The sequence below is a fragment of the Tursiops truncatus genome, chromosome 10 (genome assembly GCF_011762595.2).
Source record: "Tursiops truncatus isolate mTurTru1 chromosome 10, mTurTru1.mat.Y, whole genome shotgun sequence".
Taxonomy (NCBI): Eukaryota; Metazoa; Chordata; class Mammalia; order Artiodactyla; family Delphinidae; genus Tursiops; species Tursiops truncatus.
Genome location: NC_047043.1, coordinates 39,085,068 through 39,107,412, shown reverse-complemented (window position 1 = coordinate 39,107,412; position 22,345 = coordinate 39,085,068). Strand labels below are relative to the sequence as shown.

General features: G+C 40.4%; 1 protein-coding gene across 3 annotated transcripts in view; it reads right to left on the bottom strand.

The window, feature by feature from the left end:
• NUDT3 (nudix hydrolase 3) overlaps window positions 1-22,345 on the bottom strand; it is a 101,580-nt gene that overhangs the window by 36,261 nt on the left and 42,974 nt on the right. For all 3 annotated transcript variants that reach the window (XM_019944058.3, XM_019944059.3, XM_073810840.1), the window contains one exon: window positions 9,192-9,302. In XM_019944058.3, coding sequence (XP_019799617.1) covers window positions 9,192-9,302 — 111 coding nt within the window. The remainder of the gene's footprint in view (window positions 1-9,191; window positions 9,303-22,345) is intronic.

Below are 22,345 nucleotides of genomic sequence, written 5' to 3'. Positions count from 1 at the left end.
GCCCTTCACTGGAGGCAGTGTCTATGCCAAGGTCTCCTTTCATCCCTGAACTGTAACTGAGAGGAAAGGCCCTTTCTAAGTTCTCAGCTGCCAGAAACAGGAGATTCAATACGGATTTACTTAAGGGCCTTTGCCAGAGATCCGCGGGATTCAATCTGTACTCTAACATAAAACGGCCTCACACCAACGGTTTTCCACCTAAGACATGGTATGTTTTCCCTGATCATTTTATATATTCAAAATGACTTTTTCTAAGGAAAAGCTCTTAACTTCTTTTGCTATATTTCTGTGTATATGCTTTTCTAGGACCACGGAATAAACATGTTGCCACACACAAACATATATCCCCATGTTAGGTGAACAAAGGTTTTCCTGAAATGTTTTACCACTGAGGCACATTTCCCATTAAATTCTTAAAAAAGAATAAATTACCAGGATAAGATAATTAAATATAATGCATTAAGAGACATGACTCTTACATTTTATAATGCTTTGACCAAAGAAGCTAAAAATATCTATCTTTTTACCAAGTAAAAATAAAGACATGGTAGTACTTATAAAAACACAATTTTTCTTGGGGAAAGTAGCATCCATCATTGTTGTATTTCGTGGTTTCCACCTGAAGACTTTGAGTGTAGGTGGCAAATGATAAGTGTTTAAGCTTATTTTCTTCCGAACTTTTTATTTTGAAAAATTTCAACCATAGAAAAATCCTTTGCCTACTTTTGAAAAAAATTTTTTAAATTTATTATTATTAATTTTTTGGCACGTGGCTTGTGGGGTTCTAGTTCCCTGGCTGGTATCGAACCTGGGTCCCCTGCAGTGGAAGCACAGAATTCAAATCACTGGACCACCAGGGAATTCCCTTAAATCAATTTTAAAGATAAATCTATAGGTGCATATAACATACATGTACATCATTATTAATAATTCATTTTCATGTGGTTTTTAAAATTAAATAACAGAAATTCAGAAAATGCTACCTAAATAAAGCCTGCTTTTCAACAAACAAATGGGGTTGGTTTGTGATCTCTCTTGATTTACAGTAATTTACATCTGGATATATTTTCTCATATTAACATTTCTATTAAACAATGCAGTATTCCCAAGGTTAAAAACCTTTATTTGCCTTCATTTATCATTTAGGAGACTAAAAAATAAAACTACCTTCTTCCAAGAGCTTGGAGCTTCTCAGTTTACAGTTCAAAATAAAGTAAAAATCTGCAAAACAGATCATCCACCTAATTAAGAACACATCTTTTGGTTGTTTTCCATTATGAGCCTTTTAGTACTACTACTGCTGTTGTTTTAATCTACTATGTGTATATTATTTGATTGACATTTTAAAAATGAATTTTAAAAAATTAGTTGCTTATGTTGAAAGATCAGGAGATCTCACATAAGAATCCAGTTTTTGGGGCTTCCCTGGTGGTGCAGTGGTTAAGAATCCCCCTGCCAATGCAGGGCACACGGGTTCGAGCCCTGGTCTGGGAAGATCCCACATGCCGCGGAGCAACTAAGCCCGTGTGCCACAACTACTGAGTCTGCGCTCTACAGCCCACGAGCCACAGCTACTGAAGCCCACGGGCCTAGACCCTGTGCTCCGCAACGAGAAGCCACCGCAGTGAGAAGCCCGCTCACTGCAACAAAGAGTGGCCCCCGCTCGCCGCAAGTAGAGAAAGCCCGCGTGTAGCAACGAAGACCCAATGCAGCCAAAAATAAAATAAATTTATAAATATATATATATATTAAAAAATAAATCCAGCTTTCATGCTTCTCTTAAAACAGCAGAGTCACACTGCGTCTTAACTGCCACATGAAAACTACCGGCTGGGCCTGAAGAGGACCGTCTCTGGTCTAGGGTAGGCTCTCCCCACTTTACCAGAGCTACACCCACCGTCAACTGCCTGACTGCTTCCCTACAAGCTTATGAGCTGGAGACCCCTGGTCTACATTACTTCCCCCTGTTTTATTTATCATGTTGAAATGACTGAAATTATTCTTAATATATTATGATATATATTTTGTGGTTAAAGTTCTAAATAAAAAAAAATTAACTTATTTCCCTAATAAATTCTGTGATACACTATCCCCATCTTCCATTCATAACTGTTTAGGCTGGGCCAAAAAGTAAAGATGAAAATACAACACAGTCACACAGAGCCTTCACTTTTTTTTTTTTTTTTTTTGGCAGTACGCGGGCCTCTCACTGTTGTGGCCTCTCCCATTGCGGAGCACAGGCTCCGGACGCGCAGGCTCAGCGGCCATGGCTCACGGGCCCAGCCGCTCCGCGGCATGTGGGATCTTCCCAGACCGGGGCACGAACCTGTGTCCCCTGCATCGGCAGGCGGACTCTTAACCACTGCGCCACCAGGGAAGCCCCAGAGCCTTCACTTTTTTCTCCACTCCAAACAGAGTCTAACACTATGAGCTAAGAAAAAGGCTGACAAAACTGTATTTCAAATTATTCCCCAGTAGTCACAGGCTTTTCAAATGTTCTACTTGCATATAACAAGAGACATGAAACACTGCTTCCCTGTCAGAGACAGTTCTGAGATACCAACGGGAGCCTTCTGGTTGCTATGTTACATAAAAAAGAGAGTACAACCTTTTTTTTTTGCAGGGACAGGGAACACATAGTACAGGAATTGGGATAAGAAGATATAGATTTTAAAAATAAAGTTCACTATGGCATTTTCCCTGGTCTTATCTGAAAATACAAATGAGATCAAGAAGGGTTACAATAAATTCTTGATAGGCTGACATAAATAAGATTAGTAAGGCTAGAGATAATCAGGAAGCAGCTCTGGGCTCAAGGCAACCAGATCCTTGATACTATATTAAAGCATCTAGATGTTCAAAAAACTATCTTAAATGAAGGTGAATTCAGTCAAACATGCTGTGAAATGTTTACATAAGACAGTGTATCAAAAACTTAACGGAATTCTCCCCTGGCGGTCCAATGGTTAAGACACCATGCTTCCACTGCAGGCAGTGCAGGTTCGATCCCTGGTCGAGGAAATATAAGCCATGAGCTGTGCGGTGAGGCCAAAACAAAACAAAAAAACCCAAAAACTTGAGGGAGGGCAGCAAGGTACAGGGAAGTTTAAGGCGACATCACTGACTTGAAAAAATTTCCATGATGGTGAATTTATGTGGCAAAGCAACAGGTGGTAGGAGACAAAGGAGCAGCAGAGAAGTGTGATATTAGGACACAAGTGAGGAAGTCAGAGAACAAGTTCCTTTTTTTTTTTTTTTTTAAAGCTAGGCCTATGTCACAGGTTAATTATCAGTCTGCCTACAAAATCTTTATAATTTATATGCTAGAAATGGATATGGATATGGACCTTGTCCAGACATGAGGCAGCAGATAAAAGGAACTGGCATTTGGCCACACTCTCAGTTATCACTGGCTACATTTCTCTAAAGGCAGAAGGTACCCATCTTTGTCACCCTTGAAGAGAATGCAGCTGAAGTTTGCACATAATATTTTCCCGTTTCTGTTTTCAGATGTACTGTATCTTTGTGATAACATTCCTGGTTTGGCTGAGGTCAGAATGGATGAAAGAAATGGAAACATAACAGCTGAACAGAGGACAGAACAGTTTCAGATCCAGCGTCTCTTCTTCCCTGTCAGCCAGCAGTTTTACCTTTCCCATTGAATTAGCAAGAAAGAATAGCTCTGAAAACCTCACAAAGAAGTGCTTTTCTTTTTTATTACAGAGAGAGCATCACATGGCTGGCTCATACTAGCCTTTGCTAGAGATGCACTGTTACCAAGGCCCATGGTCAGTCCTGGGAGAAAGCCTCATCCCTTTGAGGGGTCACTACAATAGGACTTTAACTAGAAGCAGCTAAAAAATGGAAGCTAGTTTCCAAAAGGGAATATTTCAGCCCTTTAAAGATTTTGGTTTTTTTTTTCTTTAATGTGGACCTTTTTTAAAGTCTTTACTGAATTTGTTACAATATTGTTTCTGTTTTATGTTTTGGTTTTTTGGCTGAGAGGCACGTGGGATCTTAGCTCCCTGACTAGGGAAGAACTGCACTCCCTGCATTGGAAGGTGAAGTCTTAACCACTGGACTGCCACGGAAGTTCAGCCCTTTAAATGTGACTGGTAATGTTTCAAGTGCTACAGATTTATCTGTTTCTGAGATTCAGCCAATATGCTAAAAGTTTTAAGCTGGGTTGAACAAAGCTTCAGAACAGGTTGAGTTTTATGGTATCTAGGACTGATAATGCCATGATAAACTACTTAATAACCTCATTCCATTCACGTTTATACAGAAAATTTTTATAGTAACAAATATATGTTCAATGTAGAAAACTTGATAATCTAAGAGCTAACCCAAAGATAACCACTGTGAACATCTGATGGGCATTCTTTCAAGGCATTAGGAGTGTGGGTGCTAAGACTAGATGTTCTGGATTCAAATCTTACCTTGAGCACTTGAGCACATTTAGCTGGGCACAATTTGTCCTGGTGTGCCAGGACAAATTACTTGATCTCATTGAATCTCAACCTGTAAAATGTAGATAATAACAGTTCCTACCTTATTGGATCTGGTGAGGAAATGAGGCGACATATGTAAAACCCTTAAACACAGCTTGGCACATAGTAAGTGTACAAGTAGTGTTATCTATTCTTTCTGTACAAATAGACACACATACTTCTTCCCCACTAAATGGTTTTCTATCATAAATATTGTTTCATAACCTGCTTTGATCACTTAGGAATGTGCTACAAATATTTCCCTGTGTTATTAAATATCTTTTTACTACATACCATTGGTACAGCTGCTGCAGGCAGTACTTAAGCACAGGCTGTCATGGTTTTTTTGTGTTTTTTTTTGCGGTACATGGGCCTCTCACTGTTGTGGCCTCTCCCGTTGCGGAGCACAGGCTCCGGACGCACAGGCTCAGCGGTCATGGTTCACGGGCCCAGCCGCTCCGCGGCATGTCGGATCTTCCCAGACTGGGGCACGAACCCGTGTCCCCTGCGTGGGCTGGCAGACTCTCAACCACTGAGCCACCAGGGAAGCCCCAGGCTGTCATGTTTTATAGCACATGACCTTACCACTCTGAGCTCAGTTAGAGGAATAAGAAATCAGCAACTGATGCAAAGGTAAAGCAGACATCTTCAAAATGGCTAGAAACTGATGTGGCCTGGCAGCTCTGAAGGTTGTAAGTAGGCAAAACCGATCAAGTCCTCTCTCAGGAAGGCTGAATGTGAGATACACAGACAGAGTGAGTCAACAGACAGGTTAGTGATGCACAAGGGATGAAAAACACCAAACAAAAAGTAGTAAGCTGGGACTTCCCTGGTGGCGCAGTGGTTGAGAATCCGCCTGCCAATGCAGGGGACATGGGTTTGAGCCCTGGCCGGGAAGACCCCACATGCCGCGGAGCAACTAAGTCCGTGCGCCACAACTACTGAGCCTGCGCTCTAGAGACCGCGAGCCACAACTACCGAGCCCACGTGCTACAACTACTGGGCCCTCGCACCTAGAGCCCGTGCTCTGCAACAAGAGAAGCCACCGCAATGCGAAGCCCGCGCACCGCCACGAAGAGTAGCCCCCACTCACTGCAACTAGAGAAACCCCGCTTGCAGCAATGAAGACCCAACGCAGCCAAAAATAAATAAATAATATAAATTAAAAAAAAAAAAGTGGTAAGCAGAAGCTGGGAGGCTAAGAAGACATTAGAAAGGCAGCGCTCCACAGTGGAAGAGAGGCGCTGGGCCTCTGGTATGGTGACCAGGCTCTTGAGCTACAGTGCGTTCCCACATCCATCCACCCACTGCGAGCAAGGCCTGCCTGTGCTCTGTGACCTAAGTTTCCAGTTCTGCACAGCCTGGCTGGACAGCTGCTGTGATACTGCCATATTCTTCTCCCTCAATTAACTGAGGGGCCTGTAGATGTTATGTCTACTCCTGACAACCCAAAAGGGCCTACCTCAATTGCATTTATGTGGCCGCTCTAGCGGTCACGCCAAAAACTGCAGCACTTATTTTGTTCAGCACTTGTTATGAGTTAAGCATTGGGGATTCAACAGTGAGCAAGAAAGAATGGTACCTGGCTACACAGAGTGTAAAGTCTAGCACAGAAGACTAGACAAGCGATATGAATAAAACATGATAAATACGATGCTAGAAGTACAGACTGCAATGGAAACACATACGGAGAACAAGTCTGCAGGGAGGAATCATGAAGACTACAGGGAGGAATCATGAAGACTGCATGGAGGAAGAGACCTTCAGGGTGAAGCACAAAGTTAGCCTAGTATGCCAGATACTACAGACGGCTCACTCAGTACCCATCACCACCCACGTGGATTCCATGACCGCTAGTCAGCCTTGTGAAGTTATAGTCTTGACTGAGCTGCAGTGAACTGGATCGACCTTTCCTAACAGGCCACCCCTGAGTCCTGGCCTCATTTAACAGGAAAGATGAAGGAGACCAGACATATTTTATGATTTTCTAATGTTTAAAAGAATTTGGCCTATTAGACGGTAACCTCAACTTTGAAAGTATAACTGAATAACTTATTTCTGACTTGTGATTTTAAGTTGAAAATCTCAGTAAGTTTATATACACTATGGGAATATTTAAGATTCATCTGATTTATAAGTTTAATACATGACATTCACAGGACTTTTTGCTGAAGAGCCTCATAAGGTTTTCATTTTTTTAAAGTCAGACAACTGACGTTCTTTAAAAAGCAATCAAATTAATTAAATTTATAAATGTAATTTGAAACATCTAAAAGTCTTCAATGAACTGGCCTAAGCATTATCCAAAGGCCCCTTAAAAATGACATTATCCAAAGGCCCCTTAAAAATCTCCTATGCTTATAAATATAGCAATCAGATCTGCAAGCATTAGGAAAGAACAAAGTTTTTGAATGTGTGCTTTTAAAAAGTCATAACATTTTGAAAACTAAATAAACCCCTGAACAGTGGTTTCTGCTTACAAAAGCTACCCTTCAAGGGTAATAAAAAACATCTACCTACATCCTCTCTGATTCAAGTCTTATTCTCCGTTGATAGACGTGGAATTAGAAAAGCCACCCCCTCCATTTTATTTTGATGTAAGCCATGGAAATGTCTGTCTTTATAATGACACATTTCTCTAATTTATAGTGTTTGTACGAATATTTGGTTTATTTGGTACCTTATTCTTTATCCTCTCAATAATGCTGGAATAAAGAACAGGGTATGATATGACTCTTGACTGGAGAGTAAAAAATCTGCTCAAAGTCAGGCAGGATTCTTCAGGGCTGAGAATGGCAGGCAGCATTTAATTTCAAGCTTGGGATTCCCTTTAAGACAGGAGGTAGGTAAGATACTGACCATATGAAAAGCATACTTTAATTATTTGTGCTGCATTGTTCACCTTCTCATGTCCCAACTCCACTTTATTCTCCACTTTATTCCCCCTTTTACCTACTGAAGGATGGTATGTAATTTCCAGGAAACAAAAGGGTAACCCTATATCCTTTTCAACTCCCTCACGTACTTCCTATTGCAATCATCTAGTTTTCTACATCTTAGTTGCACTTATATAACCCAAGGACAATTCGACTGTAGCACTCAACGAAACAATAGTAACAACAACGGGTATAAGTTTTCCTGAGACAGATGCCAAATCCAAATGTGCTCTGCAGAGGTAAAGCTGTCACACTTCACCCAAAACTTCTAAACCAGGCAGCAAGTTTTGCCCAAAGGTCTCTGAATTTTTTCCTTCCTCTCTATTCTAGAACCATCAGTCTATTTCAGGTCTTCCAACAACCTGTCTGAATCCACAGAGCCGCAATAACTCTGTCAAACATCACTTTTGCCTTAGGTGCCTCAGAACTCACAGAAGCCAACTGGATTGAAATCAAAATTATGTAGCTTAGGTCCACCAATTGGCCCTACCACACTTATTTGAATAGTCAAACCTTTGAGATCCTCCAGATAGAACTCTGATAATTTCCAATTGGGGTATTTCTTCAGGACTTTTATGTTCCATCTGTCATAGAAGCATGTATTAATTACTTTCTATTCACCCAGCTGTGTACTAGGCACAAGAAGGGAGGATTTAAAATGGGCAATATAATCTTTGCCCTTAGAGGTTACAATCTAGTTATAGATACACAGATATATGATAAAATGAGAGTGGCACAAGTCAACACAAGTTTGCAGGACTTCAGAGCAAGGAAAGAATTCCTTGGGTATTCCAAAGTAAAATTAGTCGAAGAAGACTTCAGCAAGGGCTTGACCCAAAAGAAATGCAGAATTTAGACTTTTTCTAAACTCTACTTTATGTCCTTAGAATCAGTCTTAAGTCCCTTCTGGAACAAGGAAATGGATCTAAAAAGCACTATGTAGTCAAGGCAAGTAAATGGAGGTGGTAAAACTCACACCACTGAGTTAGGACTCCTAAAGGAGATTAGCATAAGCAGAGCAGAGCGTGGTATTGCCACAAGAGGCTATGGAGAAACATTAGTTCCTTCCTCCTGGTTTTGAATTGCAATTTGTTTCTCAGTTTCCCCAACGAAATTGTAAGCCCTTGAAGTAAGGGAACCAAGAGATTTGACTTCTGACTGTTTATTCTAGAGTATCTAGTAAGATATACTGGGCATGGCCCAAGAACTCAATATATATATGTTGAATATCATGTGACCAAATAAAAAAGAAGATACTATTGTCTCTCAAGGTGCACCATTAACAACTTCTGGCTAACAGAAGTATTGCTTTAGCCACTGCTCTATTGCCAGGACCCAAGGAGCACAGGAGAACAAGGGCTGCCTCCTCCTCACCCAAAGGTTAATGAGAATAAGCCATTAATACCAATACTGCTTACTCCTCTTATTTCTATGGGCTGATGAACTATTTGATTCTTGATCTTCTGCCACAGGTAACAGAGACAGTGTGGGAAGAGATCCATAGGAAATCACAAAGGCCTGTCTGGTATTATCACATACGGTCACTACTATGAGCCCTCCCCTTGCACAGAGTGCCTGATAAACATCACCATGTCACAACCTGACTGCCCCTTTAATCAAGGAGGCATGTGGTAACTGTTAAGTGCTTTCTTTCTGTGATCATGAGTCTGTTCATTCAGTGAGTGGTGATAAATTAATGAACTACACAGACATGACAGGTTCATGATGACAAGGTACAGCCATGCCCTTTGTTTGCAGTGCACACCTCCTCACAGACTTCACGGACTGCTGCCACACTTGGCTCCTCCTCGGGCTCCATGCCTCCTCCAGGGACAATCCATCGGTCTGGATGGCGACTACTGCTCACGAGTAGCACCTGAAAGTCACAGAGGTCACATGGGTAGTTAAAAACTCAAAAAGACACATTCATACAAATTCAGAGTTTAAACACCACAAAAAAATACCTAAGATCCATTCTTTGTTGATACCTCTCCAAATCACTTCTTGAAAAGTAGCTTTCATTTCTGTATGAAAAAGCAGACAATCTGCCTAGTAAAAGCAGAAGGGCATCTGAACCAGTGGCCATTATGTGTTCCCCCCTCGGACTCTCACACAGTTGTCCAATCTATCCTCTCCTTTGTTCGTTTCTCTAAAGCCCTTTGAACACACAGCTGACAAAGACACTCAAAAAAACACAAAAAACAAAGATTGTCACTGATGAGCCTGTGAGTGCTATGAAGAGCTGGCCTTGGCCCTAGTTGGCACCACAGTCCCAACTTTCCCTCCAAGGTTCTCACTCCTGTGTGCCCCAGTTCCTGCTCCATTAGATGGCCATAGGCCGATACTACACATCACCCTAAGCTCTAAGTATGTGCTGAGAACCTAACTCTCTCACTGACATGAAGACTAGAAAGATTTCTTTTCGTCATTCTTTCAGCTGAGATAAAACTGGAATTCCTTTACTAGGAAACTTTATCAAGAAATGACATTTAATGGCCATGATTAAAATGTCTACAAATAATAATGCTGGAGAGGATGTGGAGAGAAGGGAACCCTCTTAAACTGTTGGTGGGAATGTAAATTGGTGCAGCCACTATGGAAAACAGTATGGAGGTTCCTCAAAAAACTAAAAATACTGTTGCCATATGATCCAGCAATCCCACTCCTGGACATATACCCAGACAAAACCAAAAGGATACATGCACCCCTATGTTCACAGCAGCACTATTTGCAATAGCCAAAACAAGGAAACAATCTAAATGTCCATCAACAGATGAATGGATAAAGAAGAGGTGGTACATATATATACAATGGAATACTACTCAGCCATAAAAAAGAATGAAATAATGCTATTTGCAGCAACATGGATGGACCTAGAGATTATCATACTTAGCGAAGTAAGTCAGAAAGAAAGACAAATACCGTATGATATCACCTATATGTGGAATCTAAAATATGACACAACTGAACATATCTATGAAACAGAAACAGACTCACAGACACAGAGAACAGACTTGTGGTTGCCAAGGGCAGGGTCGGGGGGAGCAGTGGCAGAGGGAAGGATTGGGAGTTTGGGACTAGCAGATGAAAACTAGTATATATAGGATGGATAAACAACAAGGTCCTACTGTATAGCACAGAGAACCATATTCAATATCATGTGATAAACCATAATGAAAAAGAATATGAAAAAGTATATATAACTGAGTCACTTTGCTGTACAGCAGAAATTAACACAACATTGTAAACCAACTATACTGCAATAAAATTAATTTTAAAAAAAGAAATGAAAAGAAACCAAACAAACACAAAATATTGATACAGAATATAGGTTACTAATTCAAACTTAACCAGTACTGGAGTCATGGTTGAAATAAAATCTAGAATTTCCTTAGTTTCTTTTCCTTAACCCTCCCTAGGACAGATGTTAAATAAAGTTAGCTTTACTCCTAATTCGGAGGTAGCATTGGGTTGGCATTATTTCCAAAACTAAAGGAATCCTCAATTGCTCCCTAAACAATCACTTTCTGATGATGTCTTTTGGGCTTCAGGCCCTATTCCAAACCGTATTCCCCACCCACCCCTCCACTCCCCAGCACTTAACTTCTACTCTGCAGTCATCTTTGTTGCCTGAAAGAAATCACTCCTTCCTCTCTGGCACTCACAGATCCCACCACTAACTTCCAGTTACCTACCTTCCAGTATTCTCTCTCCCACTTAAGGTCTCTGCAACTATGAGCCCTTGGAAATTCTACCTTTTTCTTCATCTTTAATCCCTTTTCTTCTTGCCATGATAGATTCTCCTGATGCTCTTCTACAAAATCTATGATCTGCAGACTTAGAGGGGACCACAACATATAAGAAGGTGGGCCATCCTGGTGGCGCAGTGGTTGAGAGTCCGCCTGCCGATGCAGGGGACACGGGTTCGTGCCCCGGTCTGGGAGGATCCCACACGCCACAGAGCGGCTGTGCCCGTGAGCCATGGCCGCTGAGCCTGCGCGTCCGGAGCCTGTGCTCCGCAACAGGAGAGGCCACAACAGTGAGAGGCCCGCGTACCGAAAAAAAAAAAAAGATATAAGAAGGAAATCCATGAATCCATATACAGTCACCAATATATAGCCCATGGACTGAGAAAATAATGTCTTAAACTTACAAGCACTATTTTTAAAAAATATATATAAACTCTGCTTTGATTAATAGAACATGGAATAGCTTAAAATAATATAAAATCCACAGTAGTTTTAGGTTGGTGTATATATATATTTAATCAAGGGATATTAAAAGTACCATGTGAGGGAATTCCCTGGCGGTCCAGTGGTTAGGACTCGGCACTTTCACTGCAATGGCCTGGGTTCAATCCCTGGCTGAGGAACTAAGAGCCCGCAAGCCACAGGGTGCGGCCAAATAATTAATTTTTAAAAAGTACAATGTGGAGGTTTCATGAAATTATGCTTTTAAATAAGAGTCTTTGTTGGACTCCTACTTCATGCCATATACAAAAATTAACTCATAGTGGACCAACAACCTAAACGTAAGAGCTAAAACAATAAACAGGGGTAAATCTTAATGACCCTGGATTTGGTAACATAGGCCAAATTCTTAGACATGACAACAAAAGCCTGAGAAACAAAACCAAAAAATTTTTGATAAATTAGACTTCATCAAAATTAAAATCTTCTGTGCATCGAAGGGCATTATCAAGGATGTGAAAAGACAACCTACAGAATGGGAGAAAATATTTGCAAATCATCTGATAAGGGTCCAGTATCCAAAATATATAAAGAACTCATACAACTCAAGGACAAAATGACAAACAGCATTTCTCCAAACAAGATATACAAATAGCCAACAGGCACATGAAAAGATGATCAACACCATTAGTCACTAGAGAAGTATAAAGTAAAACCACCACGAGATACCACTTAACACCCACTAGAATGGTTACAATTTTTTAAATAATAAGTACTTACAAGAATGTAGAGAAACAGGAACCTTCATACACTGCTGGTAGGAATGTAAAATAGTTTAGGCACTGTGGAAGTTAGGCTGTTCCTCAAAAAGTTAAACATAAAATTACCATATGATCTAGCAATTCCACTCCCAGGTATACGCCATACCCCAAAGAATTGAAAACGGGTACTCTAACACTTGGACACAAATGCTCCTAGAAGTATTATTCACAATAACCAAAAAGCAGAAATAATTCAAATGTCCAACAATGGATGAATGGATAAACAAAACATGGCATATACATACAAGGATTAGTTTTCAGCCATAAAAAGGAACATAAATGTTACGCTTGAGAACATTACGGTAAGTGAAAGCCAGACTCAAAAAGTCACATGTTGTATAATTCCACTTATATAAAATATGCAGAATAGGTAAATCCATAGAGACAGAAAGGAGATTGGTGGTTGCCAGGGACTGGAGGAAGGGAAGAATAGGGAGTAACTGCTTAATGGATACAGGTTTTATTTTGGAATGATGAAAAGTGTTTTGAAACTAGACATAAGTGGTGGTTGCTAAATGCCACGGACTTACTTTAAAATGGTTAATGTTATGTGAACTTCAGCTCAATAAAATAAAACTAGTTTTAAGATCACAGTAATTTTTTAAAAGCTAAAGTAGTCAGTGTCATCACTATCTTCTTCAGAGTCTACACTCCAGAGGAGTGGCCTCTCAGGTTACCCTTAGTTTTACTATATTAAATCATTTCCATAAAGGAAAAAGGGGATCACTGCCATATCCATTCTCCTCGATAACTGTGGCCAATTTTACATTTTCAAAAATTCCTTATCAAAAGAAAAATAAACCCAAATATAACCATCTTTGTTAATTCAAGCCAAAAAGTTTTTAAAAAGTCCTCCAAAGACTCTCTAGACAATGGCATTTAAGTCATATCTATCTAATCTGTAAGGGAGATTCAAGAAGAAAAAGTAGAAAAATGGGTTAATCCTTCACTGATTTGTTATATAAATAACAACATGTAGTCTTTCTTCCTAGAGATTTCCCACTTCTTGGCAAAGTGTTTACCAGCCATTCTAAACCTAAGCATTTGCTTCAAAGCCTGACTAGGGCCATCCAATTAGGTTATAGTCCAAATGAAAGACCTTTAAAGGGACATTTCAAAGCTAAAGCAAAGAAAAGCAAACTTGTACCACAGAGTATAATTTAATTTCTAAATATCAGTAAATGTGCAATATTAATGAGTAAATCTAGCCAGTGTTATTGCTTTGTACATTCAAAGCATGACTATATGAGGTAAGACTACATATAACACTGCAGCTGGAGGAAGAGAGCTGCATTACTTTGTAGTCATACTTCAAAGCAAACACTATTACCAGCAAATAGTTCTTCTCCTCAGTAAGTTTCCTTGACAACCCATTGAAAATTTACTGCAAAAACCAAAACAAAATATTCTTTATTTTAGCCAGAGGGTTTACTCCCTCCTACCTTACAAAACAGTAAGTGGTGTTCTGGTCAGTAAATTCTTATTCTGAAGCTTGATTTTTAAATACAAATTATCTAAAAAGAAATAAATGGCAAAGCTCCTAAGAGATTCTGAAAATGACACACTAAGAAAAAAAATTTTGTCATTTATTCAACAAATATTCATTAGGCATTACAATGAGCCAGGAACAGGAGATGCAGAGGTTAGAACCTCTGCAATTTTGAGGCAGATCAAACTGGGGGACTAGCCAACCAAGTGTATCAGACCTCTTGTGAAGCTCTTTTCATCAAGATAGGTGATATCCCTGCAGAGATGGAGAAACGAACCCACAGAACACACCCATTCATATATGAACTCTTGGATTCATGACATTAGGTGGTCCTCCTCGGACAACTTAATATCCTCATGGACACAGAAAAATCATTATATTGATTAGGGACAAGGGTGTAGTGAAAAAATAAAGAAATGTGGGGAGATTTACATAAAGGGCTTCAGCTAAAACAGTAATATTTTATTTCTTTTTTCTTTTTCTTTTTTTTGCCTGCACCACGCAGCTTGCCAGATCTTAGTCCCCCGACCAGGGATTGAACCCAGGCCACTGCAGTGAAAGCACCGAGTCATAACCACTGGACCGCCAGGGAATTCTCAGTAATTTTTTAATTAATTAATTAATTAATTAATTAATTAGGCTGCGTTGGGCCTTTGTTGCTGTGCACGGGCTTTTCTCTAGTTGCAGCGAGCAGGGGCTACTCTTCGTTGCAGTGCGTGGGCGTCTCGTTGCGGTGGCTTCTCTTGTTGCAGAGCACAGGCTCTAGGCTCACGGGCTTCAGTAGTTGTGGCAGTGGGCTCAGTGGTTGTGGCTCACGGGCTCTAGAGCGCAGGCTCAGTAGTTGTGGCGCACAGGCTTAGCTGCTCTGTGGCATGTGGAATCTTCCCAGATTCCACCACTTCCCACCACTAGGGAAGCCCAATGTTTTATTTTTTAGGTTTTAAAAAATTGCTTTAAAATTGTTTAATACGAATTTTCAAAAGAATATAAAATTCATATTTCTTTTAGAAATATGAATTTCTAAAAGAAAGCCATAGTCCCTGACCTAGAGAAACTGATTATCTAGTGGACAGAGGAGAAAAAAAAAAAAAAAGTACTAATACAGGGTGAGGAGTGCTATGGCTGAGGTATGCACAGGATACCACAATGACAATGGGAAGAGACACCTAACCCAGGTTGGCAGGGGGGATGGTAAGGGAAGGTTTCTTAAAGGAAGTGACGTGAGTTGAATCCAAGTTCAAGGACACTCATTCAACAAAAAAATCATCAGAAGCCTACTGTATGACCCTGTGCTTAGGATACAAAGCAAGGCAGATACAGCCTCAGCTCTTGAGAAACTTAAAGTTCAACGGATGAGGGACTTCCCTGGTGGCACAGTGGTTAAGAATCTGCCTGCCAATGCAGGGGACGTGGGTTCGATCCCTGGTCCAGGAAGATCCACATGCCGTGGAGCAACTAAGCCCAAGCACCACAACTACTGAGGCTGCGCTCTAGAGCCCGCGAGCCACAACTACTGAGCCCGCATGCTGCAACTACTGAAGCCCGCGTGCCTAGAGCCCGTGCTCCCCAAGAGAAGCCACTGCAATGAGAAGCCCGCGCACCACAACAAAGAATAGCCCCTGCTCGCTGCAACTAGAGAAAGCCTGCATGCAGCAATGAAGACCCAACTCAGCCAATAAATAAAGTTCAATGGATGAGATTGACAATAAGTCAGGTGACCAATTATATTTCAGTGACTGTGCTACAGACCACAATGCTCACTAGATATTGCATGCTCTTGCCTACGGTACCCAGCCTCCCCTTGCTGTTAGGTGGGACCATTTGACTAGTTTTGCGTAATGAAATATGAGCAGAAGGGACACGTGTCACTTTTGGGCTGAGACAGGGAGAAGCCCATCCAGTCTCCTTCCTCCTCTGTTACAGTGCCCAAGAACATTGTGAGTTCCAGCTGGTGTAGCTACAAGCCTGAACCCCTTGAATGGAAGAGAGTTCCTGTGTGGAGCAGAGCCTCTGAAAACCCATGACTGATAAGCATCATCACAAATAATAAAACTCTGTTGTGTTAAAACAGTGAGATTTCAGGATAAATGTCACGGCAATATAACCTAGTTGATCCTGATTAAGAGTGTGAAAGATCAGTGAAAGGTCTAAGGATTGGTTCCGTTGATTGCCTCATACTTAAGCTTAGTGCCTGACCCATATAGGTGGCCAATAAATGTTTGATGAGCAAATGAAAGAATGGACCATTGACTGAGGGAACAAACTATTTTAAAAAAGGAATGCAGAGAGCAAATAGACAAGGTTAATGAGGGAAGTTGAACAAAAAGGCAGAGGTCCAATTATAAAGAGTTTGGATCGAAACCTGAAGGCAATGGGTAAGTCACTGAGGTTGTCAGAAGAAATGACATAACCCAATTTGGGTTTTAGAAAGGTCACTCTGACTTGGGATGGATATGGGCAGACCTGCAGAAATACATTTCTGCAGTTGATTCAGAGAAAGAACGAGGACAAAAGTGGGAGTTGGAAGGAAGGGACAGATTTCCAGATATACAGAAGGGAAAAGTCCACAGGACCAGGTGACTGACAGGATGTAGGCCAGGTCAATGGTGAAGCTGCCCTCCAAGAAGAATGTGGAAGGGTGGGGGGAGGAAGGAACCACAGGGAAGCTGTCCTCTGAACATATGAATTTGAGAGTTCAATAAGATGTCTAACGGATATTTCTAGTAGATAATCATATAAATGTTGGACAGGCACTAAAAAGAGGGGAAGAGACAAACACAAGGGAGAAAATGTGCATTTGCAAAGCTCTAGCTGGAGGAGTTATCCCCATTCCCCCTACTTACCCTCCACTCCCCGTGGTGTCCAGCAAGTTTCCAATCTCAACTGCCAACAGTATAGTAGGGGTAGATATATTCTAGGTATTCCAAGTTAAAGTTCTGGAAATATTTTTCTTAAAAAATCAATTATCTATGGTGATAATCTACAACATGGAAAATCCTGATTAGCAAGCTATATATCTTAGACACATTACTAATTTCCAGAAAATTGCAGGCAGTAACGCACCTAACATAATCTCATTTCCAACAACGCAATGCCCTGGCATTCGACAGCCCCTTAACAATGCCATTACTGCCAGATAGCTCTGCTGGTAGCCCAGATGGCACAAGGGCTGCACCCTATCAGATCTGTGACATGCTCTGCAAACTGCTTTTACAGTTAAGCCCATTCTAACCGTTTATGTGTCCCTTCTTAAAAACAAGAAGACTTCCCTGGTGGCTCAGTGGTTAAGAATCCTCCTGCCAATGCAGGGGCCACGGGTTCGAGCCCTGGTCCGGGAAGATCCTACATGTTGCGGAGCAACTAAGCCCGTGCACCACAACTACTGAGCCCGCGTGCCTAGAGCCCGTGCTCCACAACAAGAGAAGCTCACGCACTGCAACGAAGAGTAGCCCCCGCTTGCCGCAACTAGAGAAAGCCCACGCTCAGCAATGAAGACCCAACACAGCCAAAAAATTAATTAATTAATTAATTACTTTAAAAAAACAGATCCATAATAGTGAATAATTATCTGCACTTGTTTGGATTCCAGATAAATTTACCTTTTTTTTTGGCTGCGTTCTCTGGCTCGTGGGATCTTAGCTCTCCAACCAGGGATCGAACCCGTGTCCCTTGCAGTGGAAGCGTGGAGTCCTAACCACTGGACTGCCAGGGAATTCCCCAAATTTACCATTTTTTACAGAATGTTTTAAAGAACAGCTGCCACAAGTTCTTGGACACAAGGACCCTATAAAATGTCTAAAAGATGAATAATGCTGAGTATGAGGTGAAATAACTTGTTCAAATTAAATCAATAAATTATCACAGGGCCAACCAATAGCAGTTTCAGTTCTTAGAGTTTTAAAGCCATTTTACCCTTTAGCTATTTTTTTTCCCTACACAGGAGCTCAGAATACTGCTAAAAAGGAGGAACAAGTAGACATAAACAGTTTACAAAATCCCTTCATTTTATCTAGCTAATCAGGTTGTTTATTTAACAAAAGAGGAAATTCTCTGCCTAGTACACAGACTGTGATATGACCAGATATTCTGCACAGTTTTCACTTTGGGAGGAACAAGGTATTTTAAGAACAGATATCCCAGGGTATGGCGTAAACTGCTAGAGGTCTATGTGATTGAGTGTCCTGCCCTGTCTTTCCAAATGAACGTCCAAATGTTAAGATAACCACACACAGCACTTTATATTACCTGGTATTCAATGACTTTTTTAATTTCTAAAAAGACGACTAAAGAAACCCAGTAAAGGGACTTCCCTGGCAGTCCAGTGGTTAGGACTTCACCTTCCAGTGCAGGGGGTGAGGGTTCAATCCCTGGTCGGGGAGCTAAGATCCCACATGCCTCACGGCCAAAAAACCAAAACATGAAACAGAAGCAATATTATAATAAATTCAATAAAGACTTTAAAAATGGTCCATATCAAAAAAAAATCTTGAAAAAGAAAAGAAACCCAGTAAACTTGGCTGTATTTGCAGGTTATATAAAAATAAAAACAAAGACTTAAAGTTGCTGGATCACACTGTCTGAACATAACTTACTGGAATGATTGAGTTGTTCCTGTAAACCTTAACTCCCTCCCACAACTCTTGTAAATAATGAAAAAAAGACCAAAAAAAAAAAGACAACAACAAAAAAAAGACTAATACTGGGGGAAACAAACAAAAACAACAGCAGGTAGTATTTATTCAGTGCCTACTTTGTGCTAGGTGCTGCCGTTTTACATGTGTTTTTAATATACTATCCCTAATTTTCAAACAATCATACAAACCAGGCATTATGTAATTCTTGCCATTATACTGATGAGGAAACCATGCCTTAGATGATTTGGTGATGTGGTGAAGGACATAGAAAGGATAGCACTGAGCCAGGATTCAAACCACAGGCTATAGGCCTGACTGACAGCCAGACGACTGAGAGCCTGTTACATCCATGATGTAGCTAGCAGCATATGAAAAACCTTCTGAAAACTTAGCCACCACTGGGTAAAAGCCATGACATGATTTTCTCCAGGCCAGGTACAAGGAAAGGATGGAGAAGGTATTTTAATCTAATCTCTGATTCAAATCAAGAATTTGGAGCACTTTCCACTATTCTCTTCTGTGAACAGAGACTATTTGCTTACTTATTATATCTTTCCTGGCCAGAGCTGTCTTCTACATAGAGAGGCACTACGAGCTCCTCTATATTATGCAACTTTTTAACACTTTCTTTTCTGAAAATGTTTATTAATAAATATAAAAAATGACTAGTAATTCTCAATGTGAAGTTCCATTAATCTTCACATTTGTTTAGAAACTACATAAAAAAAGAATATATATATGTGTATAACTGAGTAACTTTGCTGCACAGCAGAGACTGGCACAACATTGTAAATCAACTATACTTCAAGTTAAAAAATATTGGAAAAAAAAGAAACTACATATCTCAAGTGATTCTTTACTTAAGCATTTATTCCACAAAAAAATGCTATTCAGTCATTACTTGCTTAGAAATGAATTGAGGCATGGGGGGTTGGGGTGGGGGTGATGTACAAAAATATACAAAGCCTACCCTTGAACGGCCCACCCCCTAATGCAAACTATGGCCCCTGGGTCAAATCTAGCCTACCACCTGTTTCTGTATGGCCCATGACTTAAGAATGGTTTTTACATTTTCAAAAGGTTGAAAAAAATCATAAGAAGAATATTGTGACATGTGACCTGATATGAAATTCAAGTTTCAGTGTCCATAGATAAAGTTTATTAAAACACATCCATGCTCATTCATTTACCAACAGTCTACGGCTACTTTCAAGCTACAATGGCAAAGCTGAGTAGTCCTCACAGAGATCAAAAATATTTACTATCTAATCCTTTATGGAAAAAGTTTGCCAACCCTTGATCTAATGAAGGGCCCAAGCAGCCACAACATCATGTTGATAAGGACTATTATGAAGGAAAGAAGATTCTGAGAGGGTCCCAGAATACCTCTCAAGAGGGAACATTTGAGTTGGGCCTAGAGGAGAAATTTACTGAGCCCAGAAAGGAGAGGTGTTCAGGCAAGAGGCACTGCAAACACAAAGCCACAGATGCAGGAAACAGTATATTACATCCAGAGAATGCTGAGAAACTCAAGTAGTTTGATATGGTGAAGGGTACATGATGGGAAGGAAGAAGAGGGCAACAGAGGAGCTGATAAATTAACTGAGACCAGTATAAAAAGTTCATATAAGTACATCAAAGAGTTATGGCAACTGAAGGCAACTGGGAATCCTCCTTGGTTTCTGAGGAGGAAGAAGGCTATCTCACCTGTGTTTCAGAAGCTTGAATCTGGAGGCTGAATGAGTGATGGGTGGGAGGTAGGACAGAGTTCAGTTAGAGAGGATAAGGGAGCTGGATGTAATCCGCGTCCCTGGAGAAGGGGAGCAGCAAGTGGATTCAAGTCATATTTAGGAGACAGCAATGATAGGAACTGGTAATTAAACAGAAATTAGGGCGCCGTGAAAGGGATGCAGAGGCTATGGCTTCTAACTGGGGTCAGTAGGTGGACAGAGATATCCATTTCTCAAGAGAGAAATACAGGAGAGAAGCAGGTGGGAAAGGAAAAAACAGTTTGAGATACTACAGGAAAACTTAAGTTTCCTACACTTTCCGTATATTATGGGAACTTCTAAAATCTCAATTTAAACGTCCATTTGAAAGCATTCACCCAAGAAACAGTGGTTGCCTCTGTACAGTGCAATTGGTGGCACTGAGGAGGAGGAGGCATTTCACTTTAAAACCTTGTGTATAGCTTGAATATTTTAGAACAAGCATTTCGGACTTTTATAATTGAGCAAGAAGAATGCCAAGCATTATTCCCTAGGAAATTTCTGAAAGCCAAACGGAGTGAATGAAATATTCAGAATGCTCAAGTTTCTTCAGGTCATTAAAACAATGCCACAGGAACAGCATTCCTGACATCCATAAACTACCTTTATGTTCAAGTCCTCTCAATAACATTTTTAAAGTTTCCTTTGCACAGATCTCGCCCATTTCTTAAGTTTACTGTTTTTTGTTACTGATATAACTCTATCCTATTGCTTATTATTTAAAAGAAGTCATAACAAATTTTTACAGGTTACTATTAAAATAATCTTAATTCCATACATAAGCACAATCACAGGACTAAGAGAAATTATTTTTAAAAGCAAAAAAGAAATTTTTACTTTACACCAGTGTATTCTAAACCATGACGGTTTATTTCATGGCTATAGTTTGCCCAGCTAAACTATATTGATCAGATATAGATAGACACAACCAGATGTACAGGAAAGGCAGGCCTAATGGTGGGGCCAGAAGAGCAATAAGCAGGGGCAGGCAGGTCATAAACAACTGTTCTTTTGCAATTCTGACCACATGTGTGTGAACTCCAGCTTACCGTTCTTACAAAAAATAAGAACAAAAACTGGGCCAGATATACATGTGCACCAGGAACAAAACAAACATTTAACTATACAAGAGTTAAGATAGAAAGATAGTTTTAAAAAGGAAAACAGTTTTATGTAATTTCAAGTACTATATTTCACAAATTTTTGTGTTCCTAACTGAACTAAATTTAACTGTCAAACTTTCATTTTACCTCAAATTACACTTTATTTACTCTATTTAGGAAGATGCGGGAGGCTCAAAAAGGAGGGGACATGGGGATATATGTATGCATATGGCTGATTCACTTTGTTGTACAACAGAAACTAACACGGTATTGTGAAGCAATTATACTCCAATAAAGATCTATAAAAAACTAAGTAAATAAAATAAGAACAACAACATAGAAAGGAAGATGGGGGAGTATCACTAGAAATCACAGAAGAAAACTAGGTAGCAACTGCATTAAGATTGAGAATTCTTGGCTAAGAGTTCTTTACTTGAAGACAATCCAGTGCTCTAAGACTCAGAATAGACAGAAGTAAATGTAGGAAGAGGGGGTTTATTACAGACCCAAGATGTTTTAATTACTCCAAATCCATAGAAAATGAGTATTAATAAATCTTTTTTTTTGCAGTGCGCAGGCCTCTCACTGTTGTGGCCTCTCCCGTTGCGGAGCACAGGCTCCGGTCGCATAGGCTCAGCGGCCATGGCTCACAGGCCCAGCCGCTCCTCGGCATGTGGGATCTTCCCAGACCGGGGCACAAACCCGTGTCCCCTGCATCGGCAGGCGGACGCTCAACCACTGCGCCACCAGGAAAGCCCTAAATAAATCTTATATAATTAAACAACTACTGTAAGAGTCACAAGAAACTGATAACACAGGTTGTCTTATGCGGAAAGAAACTGGGTAACTGGGGGAATAGTATGGAAGGGAGAATTTTCACTGTATCCCACTTGTGCCTTTTAAATTTTGAACC